General features: G+C 35.1%; 1 protein-coding gene across 1 annotated transcript in view; it reads left to right on the top strand.

The window, feature by feature from the left end:
- Nucleotides 1–13,331, top strand: part of NMD3 (NMD3 ribosome export adaptor) — a 30,641-nt gene extending 17,310 nt beyond the window's left edge. Inside the window, exons 8-16 of the mRNA XM_052639296.1 lie at nucleotides 1,313–1,391; nucleotides 2,068–2,164; nucleotides 4,555–4,672; nucleotides 5,563–5,708; nucleotides 7,718–7,830; nucleotides 8,598–8,670; nucleotides 10,018–10,124; nucleotides 11,430–11,500; nucleotides 11,938–13,331. Of these exons, the coding sequence (XP_052495256.1) occupies nucleotides 1,313–1,391; nucleotides 2,068–2,164; nucleotides 4,555–4,672; nucleotides 5,563–5,708; nucleotides 7,718–7,830; nucleotides 8,598–8,670; nucleotides 10,018–10,124; nucleotides 11,430–11,500; nucleotides 11,938–12,068 (935 nt within the window). The 3' untranslated portion in view covers nucleotides 12,069–13,331. The remainder of the gene's footprint in view (nucleotides 1–1,312; nucleotides 1,392–2,067; nucleotides 2,165–4,554; nucleotides 4,673–5,562; nucleotides 5,709–7,717; nucleotides 7,831–8,597; nucleotides 8,671–10,017; nucleotides 10,125–11,429; nucleotides 11,501–11,937) is intronic.
- The last annotated feature ends 8,687 nt before the right edge of the window (nucleotides 13,332–22,018 follow it).

The following is a 22,018-nucleotide window of genomic DNA, read 5'->3' as shown; positions in this document are numbered from 1 at the left end:
GACTTAGCAGCAGCAGCAGGTTGCCCTTTTAATGCGGTGATTGTTTCTTTTGCTGTGTGTGAGCTTTTTTAGTGTGATGTAGCCTCAGTTGTTTAATTTTCTTTTCATGTCATCCATGAAATCATTTCTAAGACTGATGTCATGAAGCTTTTTCCATATTTTCTTCTAGAAGTTCTACAGTTTCAGGTCCTAGTTTGAGTCTTTTTAATCTGTTTTGAGTTGATTTTTGTTAATGATATAAGATTAAGAGTTCAGTTCATTCCTTTGCATGTGGATATCCAGTTTTCCCAATGCCATTTGTTGAAGGTATTATCATTTTCCCACTGTGTATTCTTGGCACACTTGTTCATGATCAATTGACTGTGTATGTGTGGATTGATTCTGTAGACTTGCCTTTTTGTCTTTACCACACTGTTTTGATGACTGTAACTTTGTAATATGTTTTGAAGTTAGGATATGTGGTGCCTACTTAAAATAATGTCTTCTGAATCATGAAAGTTTTAAAATTTAATCTTTGTATGTGAATATTTTATGAATATTCTATCAATTTTTTGAAAATAATAGGTATTCTTTCTTGGACCACATTCTATAATCTCAGTTAAATCAACCTTGATAGTTGGTTCTTCAAGTTCTTTGTATCCTTCCTATTTTGGGTCAGTTTGGGCTTCCGTGGTGGCTCAGATGGCAGAGATTCTGCCTGTAGCGCAGGAGACCTGAGTTAGATCTCTGGGTTGGGATGATCCCTTGGAGGAGGGCATGGCAACCCATTCCAGTATTCTTACCTGGAGAGTCTCCATGGACAGAGGAGCCTGGTGGACCACAGACCATGGGGTTGCAAAGAGCTGGACATGACTGAGCGATTCGGCACAGCACATTTCATTTTTTGATAATTTTGGTTTTGTTAGTCTTATACTAGTCTCTCTCAATGATTGCATGTGTTAACATTTGTGTTTTTTCTTTTTAGTAGTTTATGATTTCTGTATCTCAGCACTATGCTATTAGATGCATTTCTGTTGTTTTCGTGGTGGATTGTCTGTTTATTACATACAATACCCTTTTTTGTTCTGTTTAATATTTTTCTCTTCCCTTTGACCTTGAATTTTGTCTGAACTTTAAGTTATGAATCTTGTTTGCATTTGTCTGATTTATCTGTCCTTTTGTCAGACAAGTCTTAAGTGATATGGTGTTCCTAGTGTGCTATGGCGAGAAAATTATAATTTAATTATTTAACATGCATTTAATTTGTGATATAGTCATATTAGTAGAAGAAAATTTTGCAGTATTACTTTAATATGGCTTTTTTCTTTAAAAGATGGTCTGGATTTCTATTATTCCTCAAAACAACATGCTCAGAAGATGGTAGAATTTCTTCAGTGTACTGTCCCCACCAGGTATGTTCTGAAACCTACATGTGATTAAATCCAGGCAACAGGGAATGAACGTAGGTCACATCCATTCTTCAGGCTTAGGCAACTTACCTTAAAATATGTAAAACTATAGTAGGGTTACTTACACAGTTAGTAAGCATTTGTAGGATAAACTACTTTTAACAGAAGTGTTAGCCAAAGAGCATTAAGAATCTCTGGGGAGCAAGACTCAGTCTATGATAGTAAGCACTGTAGTCCTGAACCATTGATTCAATGTATTTAAATAAGAAAAAAGAACAGGGTTAAAGGACTTTGGGGAAAAACCTTATGGAGTCGGAAGGACTTAAGCTCCTAAAATGGGGAATTTTCGAAAGTAGAGTTTATGCTGAAGGGTGAGATTAGTGTGAACAGTGACTGGGAGTGGACATTAGTGTGGCTTTTAATGGATGATAGATGTAGACTTGCTTGGTCTAAATCATGGGCATGTTTTGAAGGTTTTCAGTAGATAAACTGGAGAACAGTGCAATCAGACTGGTGAAGTTTTATAAATGAAGTGGATGAACTGAGACTTCACCCTAGCAGGCATCAGGAAGCTGTTTCAGACCTTGGACAGTGATGATTTAATGAAAATTTATATTCCCAAGATTAGACAAATAAAGACCTTTGCCTTTTTATAATGGTTAACTTTTTCTCTTAACAGATACAAAGCCTCACAGAGACTGATCTCTCAGGATATCCATAGTAATACATACAATTACAAAAGCACTTTTTCTGTGGAAATTGTTCCAATATGCAAGGTACTTTTTCTCATTTAATTAATCCATGTCCTTAATTGGTTTATATGTAATTATTAGCTCCTGATTTCCTTCTGGGATTGGTTAAACATTTAGAATAACTTCTTAATGATTTCTGACACATTTTAGTCAGGTTAAAAAGATTTAAGAGTAATCATGCTTAAAATTATAAATTTTTGGTGTACTAATTAAAAGGCCTCATTGCAGTTTTTAAGGCATATATTCCTTAAACTTTGCAGTCCTAGTGGACACATGATAATTCTATGAAACTTTGAATATAGGAAATTACTTATCAGTGAGCCGCTTTGTGGAATGTGTGCAAACTGGATTTTGGCATGATAAAATTAAAGAATATTATGGAAGGAGAGCATTGAATTATTTTTGTGATTTTAAAAATATCTGAATAATACTTAAGATATAGATTATCATTTTTAATGACCATCCATTATTTTATATAGATATTAAATTAAATTAGAAAGGAAATATTTTTCTCCACATAAGAACTTAGGATTTACTCTCTTCACAACTTTCATACATAACATAAAGATGTGTTAATTATATTTATCATGTTGTACATTATATCCTTCATAGTCATTGATCTTGTAACTGGAAGTTTGTGCCTTTTGACTACAGTCATCCAATTCCTCTTTCCCCTTGCCCACACCCCCACCGCTTCTGGTAGTTGCAAATCTGATCTCTTTTACTAAAGACAAAAATTGTCATTTCATTAGTTGTACTAAGGTAAAACTCTGCTTCAAAAAATATAAATGAATTAAAATTCAACAAAAAATTATTAGGGTCTGTTGTATAGAAGACTGTTACTAAGGAGTGTGTCCTAGATGTCTCTGCTACATAGGAACTTACATGTCCATGTTTAAATCACTAATAATGATAAGTGCTATAATTTAATGTGAGCATTCTACATAAAGGTACTTTCTGAGTACTTAAGTATGTTTCACCTGTTTAGTCTCATAACAACTGGAGTAAATCATATCATCATTCTGAAGATGAGTAAACTGATGCTTTGGGGAGGTTAGACGATTTGCCCAAAGTTAACAACAAAAGGAAGCCAGGATTTGTACCTAGGTCCGTGACTCTGAAGGCTTTAAATCTGTAATCACTACAGTACCATGAAATGATGGCTTAAACAGAGTCAGCAAATTTTTTTTTGTAAACAGCCAGATAGTAAATAGTTGCAATTTTTAGGTTATATAGTCTGTTTTGCAACTACTCAGCTGTGCTGTTGTTGCACAAAATTGACCATAGATAATAGGTAAATGAAGGGCTGAGGCTGGTGCTACTGCTGCTGAGTCACTTCAGTTGTGTCCGACTCTGTGCGACCCCAGAGACGGCAGCGCACCAGGCTCCCCTGTCCCTGGGATTCTCCAGGCAAGAATACTGGAGTGGGTTGCCATTTCCTTCTCCAACGCATGAAACTGAAAAGTGAAAGTGAAGTCGCTCAGTCGTTTCCGACCCTCAGCGACCCCATGGACTGCAGCCTTCCTGGCTTCTCTGTCCATGGGATTTTCCAGGCAGGAGTACTGGAGTGGGTTGCCATTGCCTTCTCCGGGCTGAGGCTGTGTTCCAGCAAAACTTTATTTACAAATATTTGCCTCAGGGTCTTATTTTGCAGACCCCAAGTTTAAATAAAACAGTGAATCTAGGTGAGAGGACATATTTAGGCCTTGTGTATTAAGTGCTTTCAGTGATTCATATAGGTATCTGAATGAATACAAAGTGTAAAGAAGTTTTTCCATTAATCTTTGGAGAATCTTAGTAAGTTTCAGGGGAAAAAAAAGGACTGAGCTAGGTGTCAGTAAGGATGTACATAATGTCCTTTCAGTGAGGGAGCCTATGATTGTGAATAGATAACAGCTTAAAATATAATCCAGATCCCTTTTATATTTCAGTAACAGCTTAAAAACAGATAGCCACATTGGTGTTAGTATGTCCTGGTGCACACATAGCCATATGTGCTCTTGGGGGGACATTAGATCTTTGATTACACATTGGTACATGTAGATGAGAAGGAGGAACATACGGCTCCTCTGAAATTTTTATGGAGAGTAAATGAAGTCACACTATATTAACACAGAATAATAAGCAAGCATTCACACTTCAATAACATTTAAATGAACTAAACAGCTTGGTGACTAGGATCTTTAAAATACTTTTTAAAGCCATTTTATTAAGACAGTTATCTCCATCTTAAGGTATAGCTTATTTTCTGTTTCTGTAAGGTCTGATTCTCTTAAGCCATTTGTTGATACATAGAATTAAAAATGACATTTTGGTTTGATCAGATTCATCTTGATCAGGTTTACATTGATGGTGTTTATCAAAGACTCCTACTTAAAATTTGCTTCACACTAAATGTTAGTTCTTATTCCTAGGATAATGTTGTTTGTCTGTCTCCAAAACTGGCACAAAGTCTGGGAAACATGAACCAGATTTGTGTGTGTATTCGAGTAACGAGTGTCATCCACCTCATAGATCCAAATACCCTACAAGGTAAGCTTTAGAAACTGCCTTGACATTTGTATTATAAAAAGCAGTGATAATTTGTTAATGTTAATTTTATCAAGTATTCTCAGTAATATTGTTGTAAGAAATTAGTTAAAATTAATACTGTACAGTGTTTAAAACACTGGAATTTTTTTAACACTTTTGGTAAGTTGCCCTTGTATTTTTTTTTTTCTCTGAAGAAAAATTTCTTTGAATTTTTAAGTTATTAGTCTTATCCCATTATTTTTACTGAACTGGACTTATTTACCTCTTTTATTTTTTATGACTAATTATTTAAGTTGATTATCAAATTTTAGTGTAGAGCATATGTTTTAAAGTTTGGAACGTTTGACTTAAAAGAAGACCCTATATGGATAGGTGTCTCTTAGTACTTGGTTGCATCACCTACTTGATCTTTTTCATATGTTTACTGTAATACAAGTTTTCTTTTATAAAACATTGAATTTATTTTGATATTTTCTAGAAAGTCACTTATTATCCTTATCAGTTAGAATTGTCAGTCAAAATTCTGTTTGCAATATTGGGATGAACATCTGTCAGGTAGAAATTTATTTCCCATAAACTAAACACCTAAGATGGCTGATAATGTGTCAAATAAAATGCCAGCACATGAAACAGCTATACAGCTGATTGGATCTGATCTTATTTTAAAGGTACTTGTTAGTAGCTACTTAAGATATTTTTGACACCTGGTATTTCTCTTACTCTCTGGGAAATTTGGGGTTGATGTCCCCTGCAGTGTGAGTTACCATTCTGGTTTCTGTTGACCTGATGATTCCCATTTCAGTGTATCAACTTCTTCCTAGTTAACACATTTGATGGCTTTTGAAATACTTCAGTTCTTTCATTCTTTAATGTTCTGTGTTTCCTCTTAGTTGCAGATATCGATGGGAACACTTTCTGGAGTCACCCTTTCAATAGTTTATGCCATCCCAAACAACTGGAGGAGTTTATTGTTATGGAGTGCAGCATAGTCCGAGATATAAAGCGCAGTGCAGGTGCTGGAATGATATCAAAAAAGGTAAGTTCCATTCTGCTCACCTTCCCCTAATCCTAACTTACTGTTTTAGTTTCCCTCTCTCACTCTTTTTTTTATTTTAGTTTGTTAGTAATTCCAAAATGTGGTTCCAAATAAGCTAACACCACATTCAGTTAAAACTGCGTTTTGTGTTTGTATGCTGTTTGCTTTTAACATGTGCTTTTATCATGAATAAGTGTTGGATTTTGTCAAATGCTTTTTATCTACTGATATCATTGTGTGATTTTTGTTTTGTTTTGTTTTTAGCCTGTTGTTAATGACTGATGAGCTCCATTAACTTGATTTTCAAATATTGAACTAGCCTTGCATACATACGTTAAATTCCACTTGGTAATGGTGTACAGTTCTTTTATATTTTGTTGAGGAGTTTTAAATCTATGTTACTTAAATCTAGTTTACTTTCCTTGTAATGTCTTTGTCTGGTATTGATTTTATGGTAATGTTGGGCTTGTCACTGAGTTAGGAAGTGTTCCCTTTGCTTCTACCTTCTGGAGAAGATTCTAGAGGAATGGTATATCTCCCTTAAATGTTTGCTAGAATTCACCAGTGAATCCATCAGGGCCTGATGCTTTCTGTTTTGAAAGACTATTAATTATTGACTCAGTTTCTTAATAGCTGTAGGTGTATTCTTATATCCTTTGACATGCCTTTCTTTACTAGTCTTTGAAAGCATCCTTACGTTTTGGGATAACACCACAACATTTAGGTGTTCTAAAATCACATTATGTAGTTCTTACCCCAGTATCTGAAATCAGATATTTCTTCAAGCATGTCAGTCCTATTTCTTCTACTTTGAAAGTAGTATTTAAGAGCAAACACTTATCATTTAAACACCACCACTTCTCCAGCATATATAAAGCTAGATATATGTTTTTTTTGTTTTCAGAAAATACAGTATTAGAATTTAGTCTTTGCCTGGTAATTTGCCACCCCCCCCCACCCCCCGTTTTCCCCTAAATCTGGAACCTGTCTGTAACTTCAGTTTTTTCCTCTATCTTTACCTCTTCTTTTTACCTCTTTGAGATTTGTTAATTCTACCTATAATTCTTAGTATTTTGCTCTGAAGCCCATTTTACTTGGGTTTGTTTTGTTAGTAAAAGGTATTGGCATGGCTGTACTTAATTCAGCCAGGAAATTTGAAATGTCATTTACAATTGCTTGTAAAATTCCATGTTGGAAAGGGCCTTTAGTGGTTTTTTGCTTAAAAAGTTCAAACTTGAGATGATGTTTTCATGATAGTTTTTTTAAAAAGTTATGCCTCAAAATAGTAGACATTCAGAAAATTAATTTGATGAAGATTTGGGTGCTGTTGTGGCAGTGGTGCTGCTGGGATTGTTAGATTATTTTCTATGAACTCTGGTGTTTTTAACCGTGTGTGTAAAACAGGTGTTACTTAAGATATTCGCTGTATTTAAATGAAGATTCCCCTGCATTTTTAGTAGGTGGCTTCCCAGGTGTGCAGTGGTAAAGAATCTACCTGCCAATGCAGGAGATGCAGGGTTGGGAAAATTTTTTGGAGAAGGAAGTGGCACCCCACTCCAGTATTCTTGCCTGGCCCTCCCATGGACAGTGGAGCCTGGCGGGCTACAGTCTCTGGGATCGCAAAGAGTTGTACGTGACTGAGCACACGCGTGGACGCACGTACTTTATTCTTTCTGCTCAGTCTTTGTTGCGTGAACTCCCTGTGAATACATGTCTTTTGAAAGTTCTATGTATGTGTCTGCTTTTAGGTGACAGTGTTAATGTTTTCTAGAAGCCTTGAATAAAATCTTAACAAAAATATTTATTTTACAAATTACTTATGAGTTTTTCTCTACTCATAGTTCAGTAATTGGTTAATTTTGACAGTGTTTCAGAGGTCTGGAAAGTCAAACACTTTTAATTTAAAATGAAAATCAGAAACCAAAATCAACATTGTATTTAACTTTTCTATGAGATGCTTTTTAAGTTATGCCTAGATTATTGAAGAGTTCATTTTCTTCCCTGTTAAGCATACCCTCGGGGAAGTCTGGGTACAGAAAACATCTGAAATGAATACAGATAAACAGTATTTTTGTCGCACTCATTTGGGACATCTTCTAAATCCTGGAGACCTGGTGTTGGGGTTTGTATTATTTTATATTATTTTAAACTGCCCACTAGCATTGCAGATTTTCTCTGGGAGCCAGCAGAGCTATCTAAAAATAAAGTCGTTTATCCTAAAAAGAACTTAAGAATTCTTAAGAGCTATATAGCTCACTTTATTATTGATAAATAAATTACTGATTGGACAGAAGCTTATAGTTATTCCATTTTGGCCATTATCTTAGAGTCATTTGTTACAAGATTTTGAGTAATTAATTGATCCTGAAATTGTATAATAAGATTATCTGTATAGTTTTCTGGGGAGCAAGTGGTTTTTTGTTAGGCATATGCTGTTGTTAAAATAAATTTCCCTGTTCAAATATGGCAGCTATATATGTAAGGGGTCTTTATGGACGTAGGATAGCCCATTCTGATGCAGAATGTAATAAGCTTGCCTTAGACACTACTTTTGCTCTTGGGGTTTCAGTTCTTTTTACTGGAGAATGAAGGGTGTTTTGTTTTTGTTGTTTATAAATGAAATGGAGCCATCTAACTGAATCCTTACATTAGACTGATATATATCTGTTTTGTTCTTTTACAAGAGTATGGTAAGATGGGCAATAGTGGATGACTTGTGAAACTCAGAGATAGAATGCATTATTATCTTTACTGTGAGAAGCCTATTTACTGCACAACTTCTGAAGTGGGAAAGCATATTAAATGCTTGATCTTAGGAGGAACTGTTAGGTGATCATTTATAAAACAACACGGAAAGAGTGTGTCATTGTTTCATTGTTTTCATTTCAGGTTTGATTTGGTCAACTGTAACTTAAATGATGAGCATGTCAACAAAATGAAATCAGATAGAGTCCCAGATGTGGTAAGGCTTTAGATTTTTCCCTTTTTCTTGTGTTGATGGGGATTAATGTAACTGTTATGGGGAAGATGCATGAGTTCTCATTTTTTGAAAATAATAAACTTAGAGATTTCTTTTGAAATTGCAGTTAAGTTATAATAGCAAAATCTTTATGTAAGATTATTCTTTGATAATCTCAAAATCCAAGATTTATTGAGTTTTTCGCCTTCTCTTACCAAATTTTCATTCTGTCGAATTGCTTGATAGTATCTATAGAGCAAAAATAAATTTATAGCTAAAAATGATGACCTTTATTCTGTTCATTCTTTTAGGCTCAGTTTATTTCATGCCCTTTTTCTTCATTTTTTGGTGGCAGCTCAGATAGATCTTATTAGTTCCCTGACCGGCGATCGAGCCCGTGCTTCCTCAGTGGAAGCGTGGAGTCTTAACCACTGCCAGGAAAGTCCCTCATGTATTGTTAAGAAGGCATTTAAAGTTAACACCATCGTTAAGGTTTGAGTATAATTATTAGTTGAAAATAATCTTCACAGTATTAAGTCTTAAGAGAAAGGATGTTACTTCTGGAAAAAAAAATGGTGATTTTTAACATGAGTTTATAAGAATCAGGAGCAACAGTGAAAGTGAAATGTGAAAGGGTATCTCCTGCTTGCTTAACTTAATGTTTTAAAATAAATATTAATCTCTTTAGCTGTGGGCAGAAATCAAGTCATGGCATAAGAAGGACTCCCCTCCTCATCACCCAATTGTGCTTTTATTAATTAATAAATTAGGAAATAGAAACATGGTTTAGGTGTAAGTCTAAATCGGTATTTCTCAAAGAGGTCATAAAGAGAAGATTAAAATGGTCTTACAAGAATTTGTGAAATTATTTTATCCCCACTTTATTAAATTGTTCTAGGACATATAGTTGTGAATAAATATATGTAGCCTGTAAGTATTAGTAAGAATATGAGGAAGAAAAATTATCTTCCTTTGATAATGTTTCAGAATGACTTACATGAATGGTAGCGGAAAACTGAACTGTGATGTAACAGAAGGAAAAAACCACCAGAAGCATGAAATTTTTAATAAAAAAAAGTCTCAGTCACTGGAAAATTTCAGTTAGTAAATTTAGCAGTTACACACATAAGGCTAAATGCATTCTCATAAAATATTAAGTGCATTAATAAAAGTGTTGAAAGTTCTGACACTGCTTCTTGATCTGTACTCCTTTCCTTTGAGGTATAACCACTATCATCAGTTGGCGGTCTTTCTGACATTCCCATAACCATTCATTTAAAAAATTTTATTGGCTTTTGAGGTCCTGTTACTTAGTTCCCATTTTTTGTAATTTTGCAAATATTTCTTTAGGTATTAATCAAGAAGAGCTATGACCGTACCAAACGTCAGCGTCGTAGGAACTGGAAACTGAAAGAGCTTGCAAGAGATAGAGAAAACATGGATACAGATGATGAAAGGTCCCACTTGGTTTATACTTTTTATGTTGTCTTAAATCCTTTTGATAAATTTTTATGGTTTTTATATCATCAAGAAATAGTTACCACATAGTTGCTTCTTGCTCAGTATTAATTTTGTTTTCTTTTTTTTTTGAGTAATTTTGTTTTCTTATCAGTATGTTGTTTGGATCAGGATGAGCAGATATAATGACCTTTGCCACAGATCTAGTTATTTTTTCCTGATTTGTGACCTGACGATTGCAATGCTGTTACGGATGATTCATTTGAAAATATAATGAGTTCTTGTGGGTCCAGAGTGTAATCCACAAGGTATAATGATAACCTTGTAGATATCACAGAGAGCAAATGAGTACTTACGACTTAGTGTAAAAGAAAACAGCTCTTTGATACCAAATATGCTAGTTTTCAATTTAAGGAGAAATGAAGATGCTGTGTTCTAGAAAAATTTATTGTATGATTGAAAGAGTGGCCTTAATGATGACATTAATAATAATGGTATCTATGAAAATGAAAAGTTTAAATAAAGTTGTGTCTTGAAATGTGAGTGGGAGGCAGCAATATTTATAAAATATAGTTTCATAGTGTAATTTAAAATAAGTATTATGTATAAATATATAATATTAAATAGATACTTTAAGTGCATATTTCACTTTCATCTATAATCTTAAAAATGGTGTGTTTCAACTTGGCTATACATTTTTGGGGGGAGAGGGTAAAGTATGAAGGGGTCTTCTCATTGTCTTATATTTAATGTCCCCTTATATTCAAGTGTGGCTTCCTTGATAGTTTAGTTGGTAAAGAATCCGCATGCAATACAGAAGACCCTGGTCGATTCCTGGGTCAGGAAGATCTGCTGGAGAAGGGACAGGCTACCTACCCCAGTATTCTTGGGCTTCCATTGTGGCTTAGCTGGTAAAGAATCTACCTGCAATATGGGAGACCTGGGTTCGATCCCTGGGTTGGGAAGATCTGCAGAAGAGAATGGCTACCCACTCCAGTATTCTGGCCTGGAGAATTTCATGGCCTATATAGGGATTGGGGTCACGAAGAGTCAGACGACTGAGTGACTTTCACTTCTATTCAAGTGTGTATTGTTTATTATTAATGAGGTAATTTTGAAGGAAAATATTTTTCAAAAACCTGTTAGTATTTATTTAGGATCCATATTTGACCTTCAGTTATTATTTTTAAAGATTTTAATACTTGGAACACACTTAACCTTGTAATACTGAAAATGAAGAAGACATTAACTTCATACTTTTTGGTAAAGGAGAGATACTTAAATGTTTCTTTATCCTTCTGTAGGCAATACCAAGATTTCCTTGAAGATCTTGAAGAAGATGAAGCAATTAGAAAAAATGTGAACATTTATAGAGGTTGGTGAATAAGGAGTATTTAAGTTGTATCTTCTGTAAATAAATAATTACTGCAGTATGAGTATCTTGATATCTTAAACTTTGAATCCATAAATGACTTTTATTGTATGTTCTAAAACTACTCTAAACATTTATCCATCTTCCCCCTAAAAAAAAATCCCAAACTTTCGCAACAGTAAAATATTGTTTACTTTGCTACATTTATATAATTTGCATCCTAGCATGATCCCTCAAGTTGCTGTCCCCTATGCAAATGGGTAGTTATTCATACATTTATGCAAGTTCAGTCATTCAGTGCATATTTAAATGCCTGCTCTGGATGTGATATAAGTGCTACAGATATAATATGGTTAAATAGTAGTAATGATGGGGAGGGCAAGTATTTGTGTATTTCCATATGTGTATTTATTTGAAGTTCTCTTTATATTTTGTCATAGATTCAACCATTCCTGTGGAAAGTGACACAGATGATGAAGGAGCACCTCGAGTTAGTCTGGCTGAGATGCTTGAAGACCTTCACATTTCTCAAGATGCCACTGGTGGCGAGGGTGAATCGATGATGACCTGAGATCATGTTGTATGTGGTTTCCGCATCGGTAGGGTCAGGATGTTGGACAGAATACTGTCACTGTCTGTTCTGTCTATGCCTTCACATTGAGAGAAGAGAAATTTAGTTTTAAACCTGAGTAAATGCAACTATTTCAGTTGCTCACTTGAAGAACTAAAAAGTTGATGGCTTTGAAGTTTTAGATAAAAAATTATGGAGAAAGGAATTATTACTGAAATTTAGGCCATTAACAAATAGAAGTTTATTGGCTTGCCTTTTTTATGAGACATTAGTATTTTCATATATTGTATAGCTGTGGCTTTAAAAGCTTGCGAGTTGTGATTCCTTGGAGGTTACCTAAACCTTCAAGCACTAAACATGCTTTTACATTCTTTTTATATTGATTGGTTTAGTGGAAGAGCATATGAAAAGTCATTTTTAGTATGAACTTATAGGGCACTTTAATCTACTTTAGATCATTTTTATATCCTTGAGATAGGAAAATTGGGGGTTCAGTTTATAATTGGACATTCAGTAGGAAAGTTGCCTTTTTTTATTTATAATATTTACATCTTCAAAAGCTGTTAAGCTGGGGATAATCTTACTTTTTGTTGCAGAAGAATGTATAGTTAAAATATTTACAAATTATATAGCAAACAGAGTATTGAAAGGTTAAATAATAATTTATCCCTTAATTGTTTTGGTCTGTGCCAGCAACTTAGTGTTGTAGCTGCTTATGTTATACAAATGTCTTCGTGTCTCTACAAGGGTTTTGCTTTTAAAATTTTGGTTTACAAATTGAGAAGGAATTCTGTCTTTATAAGTTTGTTTCATTGAACACATCACCATCAAAAAGAATGTTAGAATCCAGCATATGGATGATGAAATAATATAAGTGATCTTCTTGCTTTATAAAACCATGAATCAGATTTAAATAAGAAATACCTTTCATATCCTTGAAGGGAAGGCATTGGTTTGGTTTTTAAAGTGTTCCGAAAATGAAGGTTTAAGATCCTATTTCTATAAGTAAGATAACTGAGCATGCCAGAACTAAGAGCCAGCTCATAAATTCTATATACATCACTAAATAAGGAAACTGAGTAAGTGCTGAATGGAACACTTTCCTATTTAAGATTTGACTCCTTAATCCTGAAGTTATGAATAAAGCCTTGTTCTTTCTAAAGTGACTAATTTTCTGTCCGCATATTTAAAATTTTTACCTGTGGTCTGTCTGTATCTCTTCTATGTCAGGACTTCAAAAAGCATGAAAATAAAAACAATCTCCCCCTCTTTTGTGTCCTTGAAGTGATTATGTTTGTGTCATGTTTTAGTTTCTTGCAGTTTTCTGAGATAGTTAGTGTTTCTTACTTGTTTTGATGTTGTGTCTTTATGAGTAATGCAGTCTGTTGGTTGAAAGAAGGCTGTGAAAGATGAGGGACTATAGCTAAAAACAAAGCTGTTAGCTAAGAGTGTGCACAGTTACACTGCCTTGCTGAATCTGCCATTTTAGAGGATAGTTCTCAGGCTTATGGGTCCCAAAATACTCTTGTTGATGTCCCAGAGCTGATACAATTTGAGAAGTGCTGGTATTAATCAGAACCACAGAAACCTGGTTTATAACCCAGTTTATAAATACGAATAATTTCTAAGGCAATATGATTATTTTTTTATAGCCAGATCTGCACGTCAAGTCACTGTTTTATAGGCAAAAGGCCCTTGATGAACAGGGAAGCAGTCAAGGGGAGAGAGTTGCTTCAGTAGTTAAGATGCTTAACAGCATCAGGCTAGTTCCTTGCCACAGTAGAACCCAGAATTCCAGGCTTTGTGCTGGGACACCAACCTCTGGTCAGTTTTGAAGTAAGTACTAAGAGCATTCCCGTGACTCTTAATTTTATTAAATGTGTTCATGGTGATTCTTACCTTTAGATAACTTGATCTGTTATTTTTAGCCTGAAGGATGTTTATTTAAAAAAATAATTGAATTTTGACATAATTTCAGACAAAAGTTGCAGAATAGTAAAAAGAATTCCTGGAAACCCTTCACTCAGATTTGCCAAATGTAAACACAACCTTATTTTTTTTCTTTGTCTTTTAAAATATTTTTTTTTCCTGAGCCATTTATGAGTAACACCCTAAATACTTGTTTTTTTTCCTCTTCAAAGAAAGGAATTTTCTTATATAATCACAGTGCAAGAATAAAAATCAGAGAATTAACATTGACACAATATTGTTATCTAATCAGTGGACCACACTGAAATTTTGTCAGTTATCCCCATCTATAATAAAGTCCTTATCTAAGATTGTGTTGTATGGAGTTCTCTTACTGGACTTCTTCGATCTGAACCCGTTCCTGAGTTTTTTTAAAGGTGTAATTGGCATTTTTGAGGAGTCCAAACCAGTTGTTTTTGCAGAATGCCTCAATTTAGCCTTGTCTGATATTTCCTCACAGTTATGTTAAGCACTTTTAGCAGGATTACCCGAGATATAGTGGTCAATTCTCATTGCATTGCATCAGGAAATATATGGTGTTGATTAGCCCAGGTGTTTTCAGACCTTGGGTTATTTTAAGTTGGTTTTCTCTTTGAAGGGATTAAAAGACTTGATGCTTTGCAGTTGTTATTTTAACTTGATTTTTTTAAAATTCATTAATTTTTAAATGGTAAAGCATATACTTTGATTTACAGTTCTTTGAATTTTAACATGTATAGACCCTTATCAGACCTTGGGTTATTTTAAGTTGGTTTTCTGTTTGAAGGGATTAAAAGACTTTATCCTTTGCAGGTGTTATTTTAACTTGATTTTTCTTTTTAAATTCATTAATTTTTAAATGGTAAAGCATATACTTTGATTTACAGTTCTTTGAATTTTAGCATGTGTAGATCCTTATAATTGCCACTACAATTAAAAAAAAAGCCTGTCATCCTCCCCAGCTCCCCTGAATTCCCTTTGCTGCCCTACCCCTTTGTTTTCAAACTGTTCACCTGTCCTTCACCCTTGCCAACTTTCAGTCTGTTTTTTAACCTTAGGGTTTGCTTTTTCCAAAATATGTAATATGAAATCATACAGTATGTAGCCAGTTAAGTCTGCTTCTTTTCAAATAGCATGGTGCAGTTGAGATTTGACTAAGGTGTGGTATATATCAAGAGTTTGTTACTTTTTATTTTGAATACTGTTACATTGGTTGTACCACAGTTTATCCATTCCCCTGTTGAGACACATTTGAATTTCCAGGTTTTGATGATTAGGAGTAAAGCTCTTGTGAACATTTTTGTATAGGTTTTCATTTTACTGGGATAAATAAGTAGGGATCTGATTGTTGGATCTTTATAGTGTTGTGTATTTTACTGTTTTCCAGTTGATTTGTGCCTTTTTGAAAGTTTCCCACCAGGCTTCCCTGGTGGTTCACAAGTAAAGAGTTCATCTGCACTGCAGAAGGTGCAGGAGCTGTGGGTTCGATCCCTGGGTTGGGAAGATCCTCTGGCAAAGGGAATAGCAACCCACTCCAGGATTCTTGCCTGGAGAATCCCCGTGGACAGAGGAGCCTGGTGGGCTACAGTCCTTGGGGTCACACGACTGAAGGGACTTGAGCACTCACACATGCTTTCCCACCAGCAGTGTGTCAGCATCTCAGTTACTGTGTATCCTCACTGCCACTTGATGTCTTTTTTTTTTTAACCGTTTTGATAGATAGTAGATAGTGTGCTTTGTATTTTCCTGATGGAGTCGCAGAGTTGGATATGACTGAGCAGGCACACACAGACACACAAAATGGCTTATTATGTTGAGCATCTTTTCATATGCTTGCTTGTTATATGTATATCTTCAACTGATAAAATCACTGTTCAAAATCTTTGCCTACTTTTAAAAATCAGATTGTTTATTTTCTTTTTGTTGAGTTAGTTTTTTCTTTTGATGTTCATGTCCTGTTCATGTCATGTTCATGGCTAGTGGGTGTGCCATCAGTCTGGCTCCTGTGTGCTTTTCACATATTCTCCTCTATATATTTGATTTTATTCATGGATGCTGATAATGTAACTCTTTGAGCAAGTTTTGGGTTTCCCTTATTCAGGGCCTTTGTGCAGTCTGCTTTTGGCTTGTTTTCATGATAGGGGCAAATTTTCCTTAAAATAGACCAATTTACTTAAAAATAGGTCAGCCTCAGTTGAGTCATCCTAGGAATTAAGGAATCAGGAAATGGTGTCATAAAAAGCACAGATGTAGGCTGTTCATTCTCAGTTTATCAATTCTGTCACATGTTAAACTAACTTGAGCAGTAAGGTGGTGAGCCTTGATGAAAGCAAGAAATCAGTCTCACTATCTCTCTGTACTTAAAAGTAGTTTAAGGAGAATAATCAGTTTGATACATTTTGAAATAGCTGCCTTATTGCCTTGGTAAGAGGCATGCTGGAGGATTCCTTCTGGTTAAACAAGATCTATAATATTTCAAACTTACTAGAAGTAGGTTTGACAGTCACTGTGTTTCTGTAGCAATTCTACTTGTACAGATGGTCACTGATTTTTATGATGGTTCAATTTAGAATTGTTCAACTTTATGATGGTGCGAAAATGATGTGTATTCAGTAGAAACTGTGTTTTGAATTTTGATCTTCTGTGGGGCTAGAAATATGCTATACAGTACTCTTGTGCTGTTGATCAGTGGCATTGAGCATAGCTCCAAGTCAGCAATGAGGGAAAACATTCAATAAACTTAAGGTCATTCTGTATCCATACAACCATTCTGTTTTTCCCTTCAGTATAGTGTTTCATTGTAGATCAACTAGACTTCACTTTTAAAAAATTTTGTAAAAAAATATCTGGGGAAAAGTTACAGTGATTTATATAGCATTTGCATTGTATTGGGCTTCACTGGTGGCTCAGATGGTAAAGAGTCTGCCTGTAATGCCTGAAACCAGGTTTGATCCCTGGATCAGGAAGATCTGGAGAAGGAAATGGCAACCCACTCCAGTGTTCTTGCCTGGAAAAATCTGTGGAAGGAGGAGCCCAATGGGCCGTAGTTCATGGGGTCGCAAAGAGTTGGACACGACTGAGTGACTTAACACCTTTACTTTATATTGTATTAAGTATTTTAAATAAATCTAGAAATGATTTGAAGCAATGTGCAAATATTATGCCCTTTATCCTTGTAGTTTGGAGCCTCTGGGGTGTCCTGGAACTAATCCTTTGCAGATTCCCAGGGACATCTGTACTAGATCAGTCATTTATTTTGAGCAACATGGACTCGTAAGTACTTAGTTTATATTGAAGTTATTAGCTAATACTATTGTTCTTTGCTGTTTTGAGTTGTTCTGCTGCTACTAAGTTGCTTCAGTCGTGTCCGACTCTGTGCAATCCCATAGATGGCAGCCCACCTGGCTCCCCCATCCCTGGGATTCTCCAGGCAAGAACACTGGAGTGGGTTGCCATTTCCTTCTCCAGTGCATGAAAGTGAAAAGTGAAAGTGAAGTCGCTCAGTCGTGTCCAACGGTTAGCGACCCCACCATGTTCTGGCTTCAGCTGTTTGTAGCTCTTTTGATTGGCCTTCCTTTGACACAACCCCATTGGGCTTGTATATGTGTTTTTTTTCCTTTTCCTCTCCTTTCTCCTCTTTCCCTCTCTACTTCTTTCCCCATTCCTTGTCTCCCTCCCCCTTCACATTCCCCTTCTCTGCCACCATAATTATGGTGCTGCAGACTCATTTTGTATATTTACTGCTTTAGAATCAGCCATTTTGCCAAGAAATACTGGTTCCATATATTGGAGAATGGTTTTAAAGGCCAGTCAGTATCTAGGCACAAGGTATGCTTGTTGCTACTGGGTGTCATTTCTTTCAGGCCTTGAGTGACTGAAAAAAATGCTTTTATAGTAACCTATGTATTAATATTTATACTTATTTATATCTGTATTAAGCTAAATATGAGTTCATATTATCTCCAGCTTTTAATTCTTTATCTCATGGATCCGTCTGACTTCCATTGTTTATCTGTAAACTCCCACTCCAACAGTAAAAAAAACAAAAAAAACCCTAAAACTCTGGTCCTCTCATCTGCCATTCATTTATCTAATTATTCAATTCCGGTATACATGTATAGGCTTCCCAGGTGGCTCACCTAGTGGTAAAGAATCTGCCTGCCAACACAGGAGATGCAAGAGACTCAACGTCAGACCCTGGGTTGGGACAATCCCCTGGAGTAGGAAATGGCAACCCACTCCAGTGTTCTTGCCTGGAGAATCCCATGGACAGAGGAGCCTGGTGGGCTATAGTCCATGGGGTTGCAAAGAGATGGACATGGGACTGAACACACAACTCATCTTCAGTGAAGTTTCTGTATATTGGTAATTCAGGTAGAATCTCTTGTCACAGTCTGCATTTAATCCCCTGACTTCCTAAATGATTTTAAAAAATTTTCTTAGATTAAGGTTCATTTTGTGCTATAAAGTTTTATGGGTTTTTATAAATGCATAATGTCTTCTAGTCCCCATTATAGTATGATGCAGAATAGTTTTACTGTTCTAAAAGTCCTCTGTACTTCACCTATTCATCCTGAACCTGATACCTTTGGCAGCCACTAATCATTTTACTCTCTGTATAGTTTAGCCTTTCCAGAGTGTCATGTAATTGCAATCATGTATAGCCTTTTATATACTGGCTTTACTTAGCAATATGTCTTTAATGTTATTCTGTCTTTTGTGCCTTGTTAGTGCATGTATTTTATTGTTGAATAATATTCCTTAGTATAGAGGTACCATACTTTATTCATTCGCCTGTCAAAATATCTTGTTTACCAGCTTTTGGTTATTATGAATACATCCGCTGTAAACTTTTGTATGCAGGTTTTTGTGTTGATAAAGGTTTTCAAGTCAATTGGCTGAATACCTAAGAGCAAGATTGCTGGCTGTTATGGTAACACTGTGTTTAGCTTTGGAAGAGATTACCAAACTGTCTTTCAGAGTGGTATTCTGCATTCCCACTAGCAATGTATGAGAGTTCTTGCTGCTTTACAGCCTTGCCAGCATTTGGTTTTGTTCGCTTTTTGGATTTTAGTTATTCTAATAGGTGCGTGGTGGCATTTTATGGTTGTAATTTGCAATTCCCCATTGCTAAAAGGATGATGAGTGTCTTTTCATATTGGTTATTTGCCATCTGGTATATCTTCTGTATATAATGAGGTGTCTGTTCAGATCTTTGGCCTATTTTTTAATGGAAGTATAGTTTATATACAGTGTGTGCGTTTCAGGTGTACAACAAAGTGATTCAGTTATATATACATATGTATCTCTTTTTCAGATTTTTTTTCCCTTGTAGGTTATTACAAAATATTGAGTATACTTCCTTGTACTATACAGTAGGTCCTTTTTGGTTATCAATTTTAGATACTGTAGTGTGTGTATATATTAATCCCAAACACTTAATTTATCCCCCGTCCTCTTTGATAACCATTAGTTTGTTTTCTATGTCTGTGGGTCTATTTCTGTTTTGTATAGAAGTTCACTTGTATCATTTTTGTTTTAGATTCCACATATAAAGGATATCATATGATATTTGTCTTTGGCGGCCCATTTTAAAATTGTTTTTCTTTTTTTTCCAGTTTTATTGAGATATAATTGACATGCAGCATTATATATGTTTAAGGTATTCAGTATAATGATATACATCATGAAATGATTATCACAATAGGTTTAGTGAACACCGTTATTTCATATAGATTCAGAATTAAATGCATGGAAAAAAATAATTTTCCTTGTGTTGAGAATTCTTAGGATTTACACTCTTTTATATATAACATACAACAGTGTTAATTATATTCTTGAGTTTTAAAAATTCTTTGTGTATTTTGTATAAAGGTCCTTTATCAGTTATGTATTTTGAAAATATTTTTGTCTGTGGCTTGCCTTTAAATATTTATATGAAGATTATATACATGAATTAGTTGTGATATTTGTATTTACTTATATATAATTATGTAGAGGTGAGATCATACCGTCTGTATATTTTTGTACCTTCCTTGCTCTTTAACATTAACATTCTTTTATAAACCTTTTCTAAACCATTAAAATATTTAAGAGATTTATTAAAACATATTCCACTGGTGGATTACAAAAATAGTCCTAATTCTTTACTCTTCTCTGTGTCCATTCTCTTTATCTTGTAATTCACAATAAGACCAAATAATAAACATTTAAGGATTTTTAGGTTCAATGGTCTCTGTTACTACTACACTGCTGTTATAGTGTAAAAAATCCATGGGAAATATATAGATGAAGTGTCTATATTCTAATAAAGCTTTATTTAAAAAAACAGGTAGTGGATCAGATTTTGCCTGTTGACCCCTGATGTAACTTTGTAGGGCCTTTCTACTCTTTGGGTTTGGTGATTAGAATGAGGTTCTGAGTTCAGGGCTCAGGAGGCTCGTGCCTCTGTCTTAATGATGAGAGTTGTAGGAAGAGATGGCATAGACCAGGTTGCCCTAATTACCCTGTATGAAGCCAGCCAACCTCATACATTGAACAAACCCAGCTAAGATCAGCAGAACTGGTGAACCAGCCTCAAGTAACTTGGCATGTGAGCAATAAGCTTACATGCCACTTAGTGTTTGCTCTTGTTGCACAGCATTAGACAGTTGGTAGATTGATATGCCAACATTTAATTATCCTACCTCTAAAGTTGGTTGTTGCCACATTTTTTTGCTTATAACAATCTTTGTTTTGCTCATTATTTTCTTAGGAATGAAATTGCTGTCAAAGAGCATATAAGAATCTCAGGATGGGTTAAGAAAAGTCCTTTCCAGAATGATACTGTGTGGTACAGTTTTTAGGAGTGTCTCTTAAAATCTTACTGTTCTTAATGATTGACCCGTTTTCTCTTTTCACTTAGTATTTTCTGGACTTAAGTAGGTTGGGCCCCGTCCACAGTGATCTGTGTGTTGAACTTCTAGGGCAGTTATCATCTCTCCTTAGTTTTTAGATGCCTCCTAAGTTATCATTACTGTTTTTATATGTACTTGTGTCTCTAACTAGACTTTTCTAATTAGTATTTATTTAAGGCAACGCGAGTGCAATGCAGTCTTCAGGTAGGTAGTAGTATGATTTGATTGAAGTCAGTATTTTAAAAAATGGGCATAGTTTTAAGTAATTACTTATGAGTCTGCCCATGAAATAAGAAATCAAGCAGATTTGAATGGTGTTAGAGAGGCAGTAAATGGGATTTGTAGGGAGAGTTATTTATGTTGGTCAAGACTTCATTTTACTTAAAACCTGCATCTAATTCTAAGCTTGATAAATTTTATTTGAGTAGTACTGGTTATAATGAGTTAACCACAGAAGTCTGATCTAGTATCATCACAAACTGTTAAGTGCAACACACAGTAAATAGTTTTCTTCCTTCGGGGTACTTTATTGTATATAACAGCACAAATGATATTTGTCAATGGTCATGTGGACAGAGAAGTGCAGATGACCTACTCAGAGAAGGTAGCCTTTAATCAAAAGGATAAATTATTGGGCTGTATTCAGGAAGTATTAAGTATGTCTGATAGTTCTCCTTTGTTTATGCATTTAGATCAGAAATAATGTTGAAGCGCAGGCTGCTTGACAGAGGCTGAGATAAATCCATGTTCATCTGGATTCTCGAGTGTCCGCATCAATCAGTGCTGTAGAAGTCTCTGCAGAGTGTTATGAGACAGATTCCTGGGATGGTGACACTATGAATAGCCAGGGATGTGGAATTCTGTGTTTCAGAGAGGATCTTAAAAATATCTGTGTTCTGATTGTAGAGTTCTGTTTTGGCATTTTGCCTTTCTTTTTAAATTGGGGAATAGTTACAGTGTTGTGTTAGTGTCAGTTATATGGCAAAGCAAATCAGTTATACATATAAACTCTTTTTAGATTCTTTTCCTGCATAGGCCATTACCGAGTATTGAGTGGAGTTCCCCGTGCTATCCAGTAGGTCTTTTAGTTATCTGTTTTATGTATAG

Source organism: Budorcas taxicolor, chromosome 1 (genome assembly GCF_023091745.1).
Source record: "Budorcas taxicolor isolate Tak-1 chromosome 1, Takin1.1, whole genome shotgun sequence".
NCBI lineage: Eukaryota > Metazoa > Chordata > Mammalia > Artiodactyla > Bovidae > Budorcas > Budorcas taxicolor.
The sequence above is the reverse complement of the archived record's forward strand: the minus strand, read 5'-3'. Positions and strand labels throughout refer to the sequence as shown.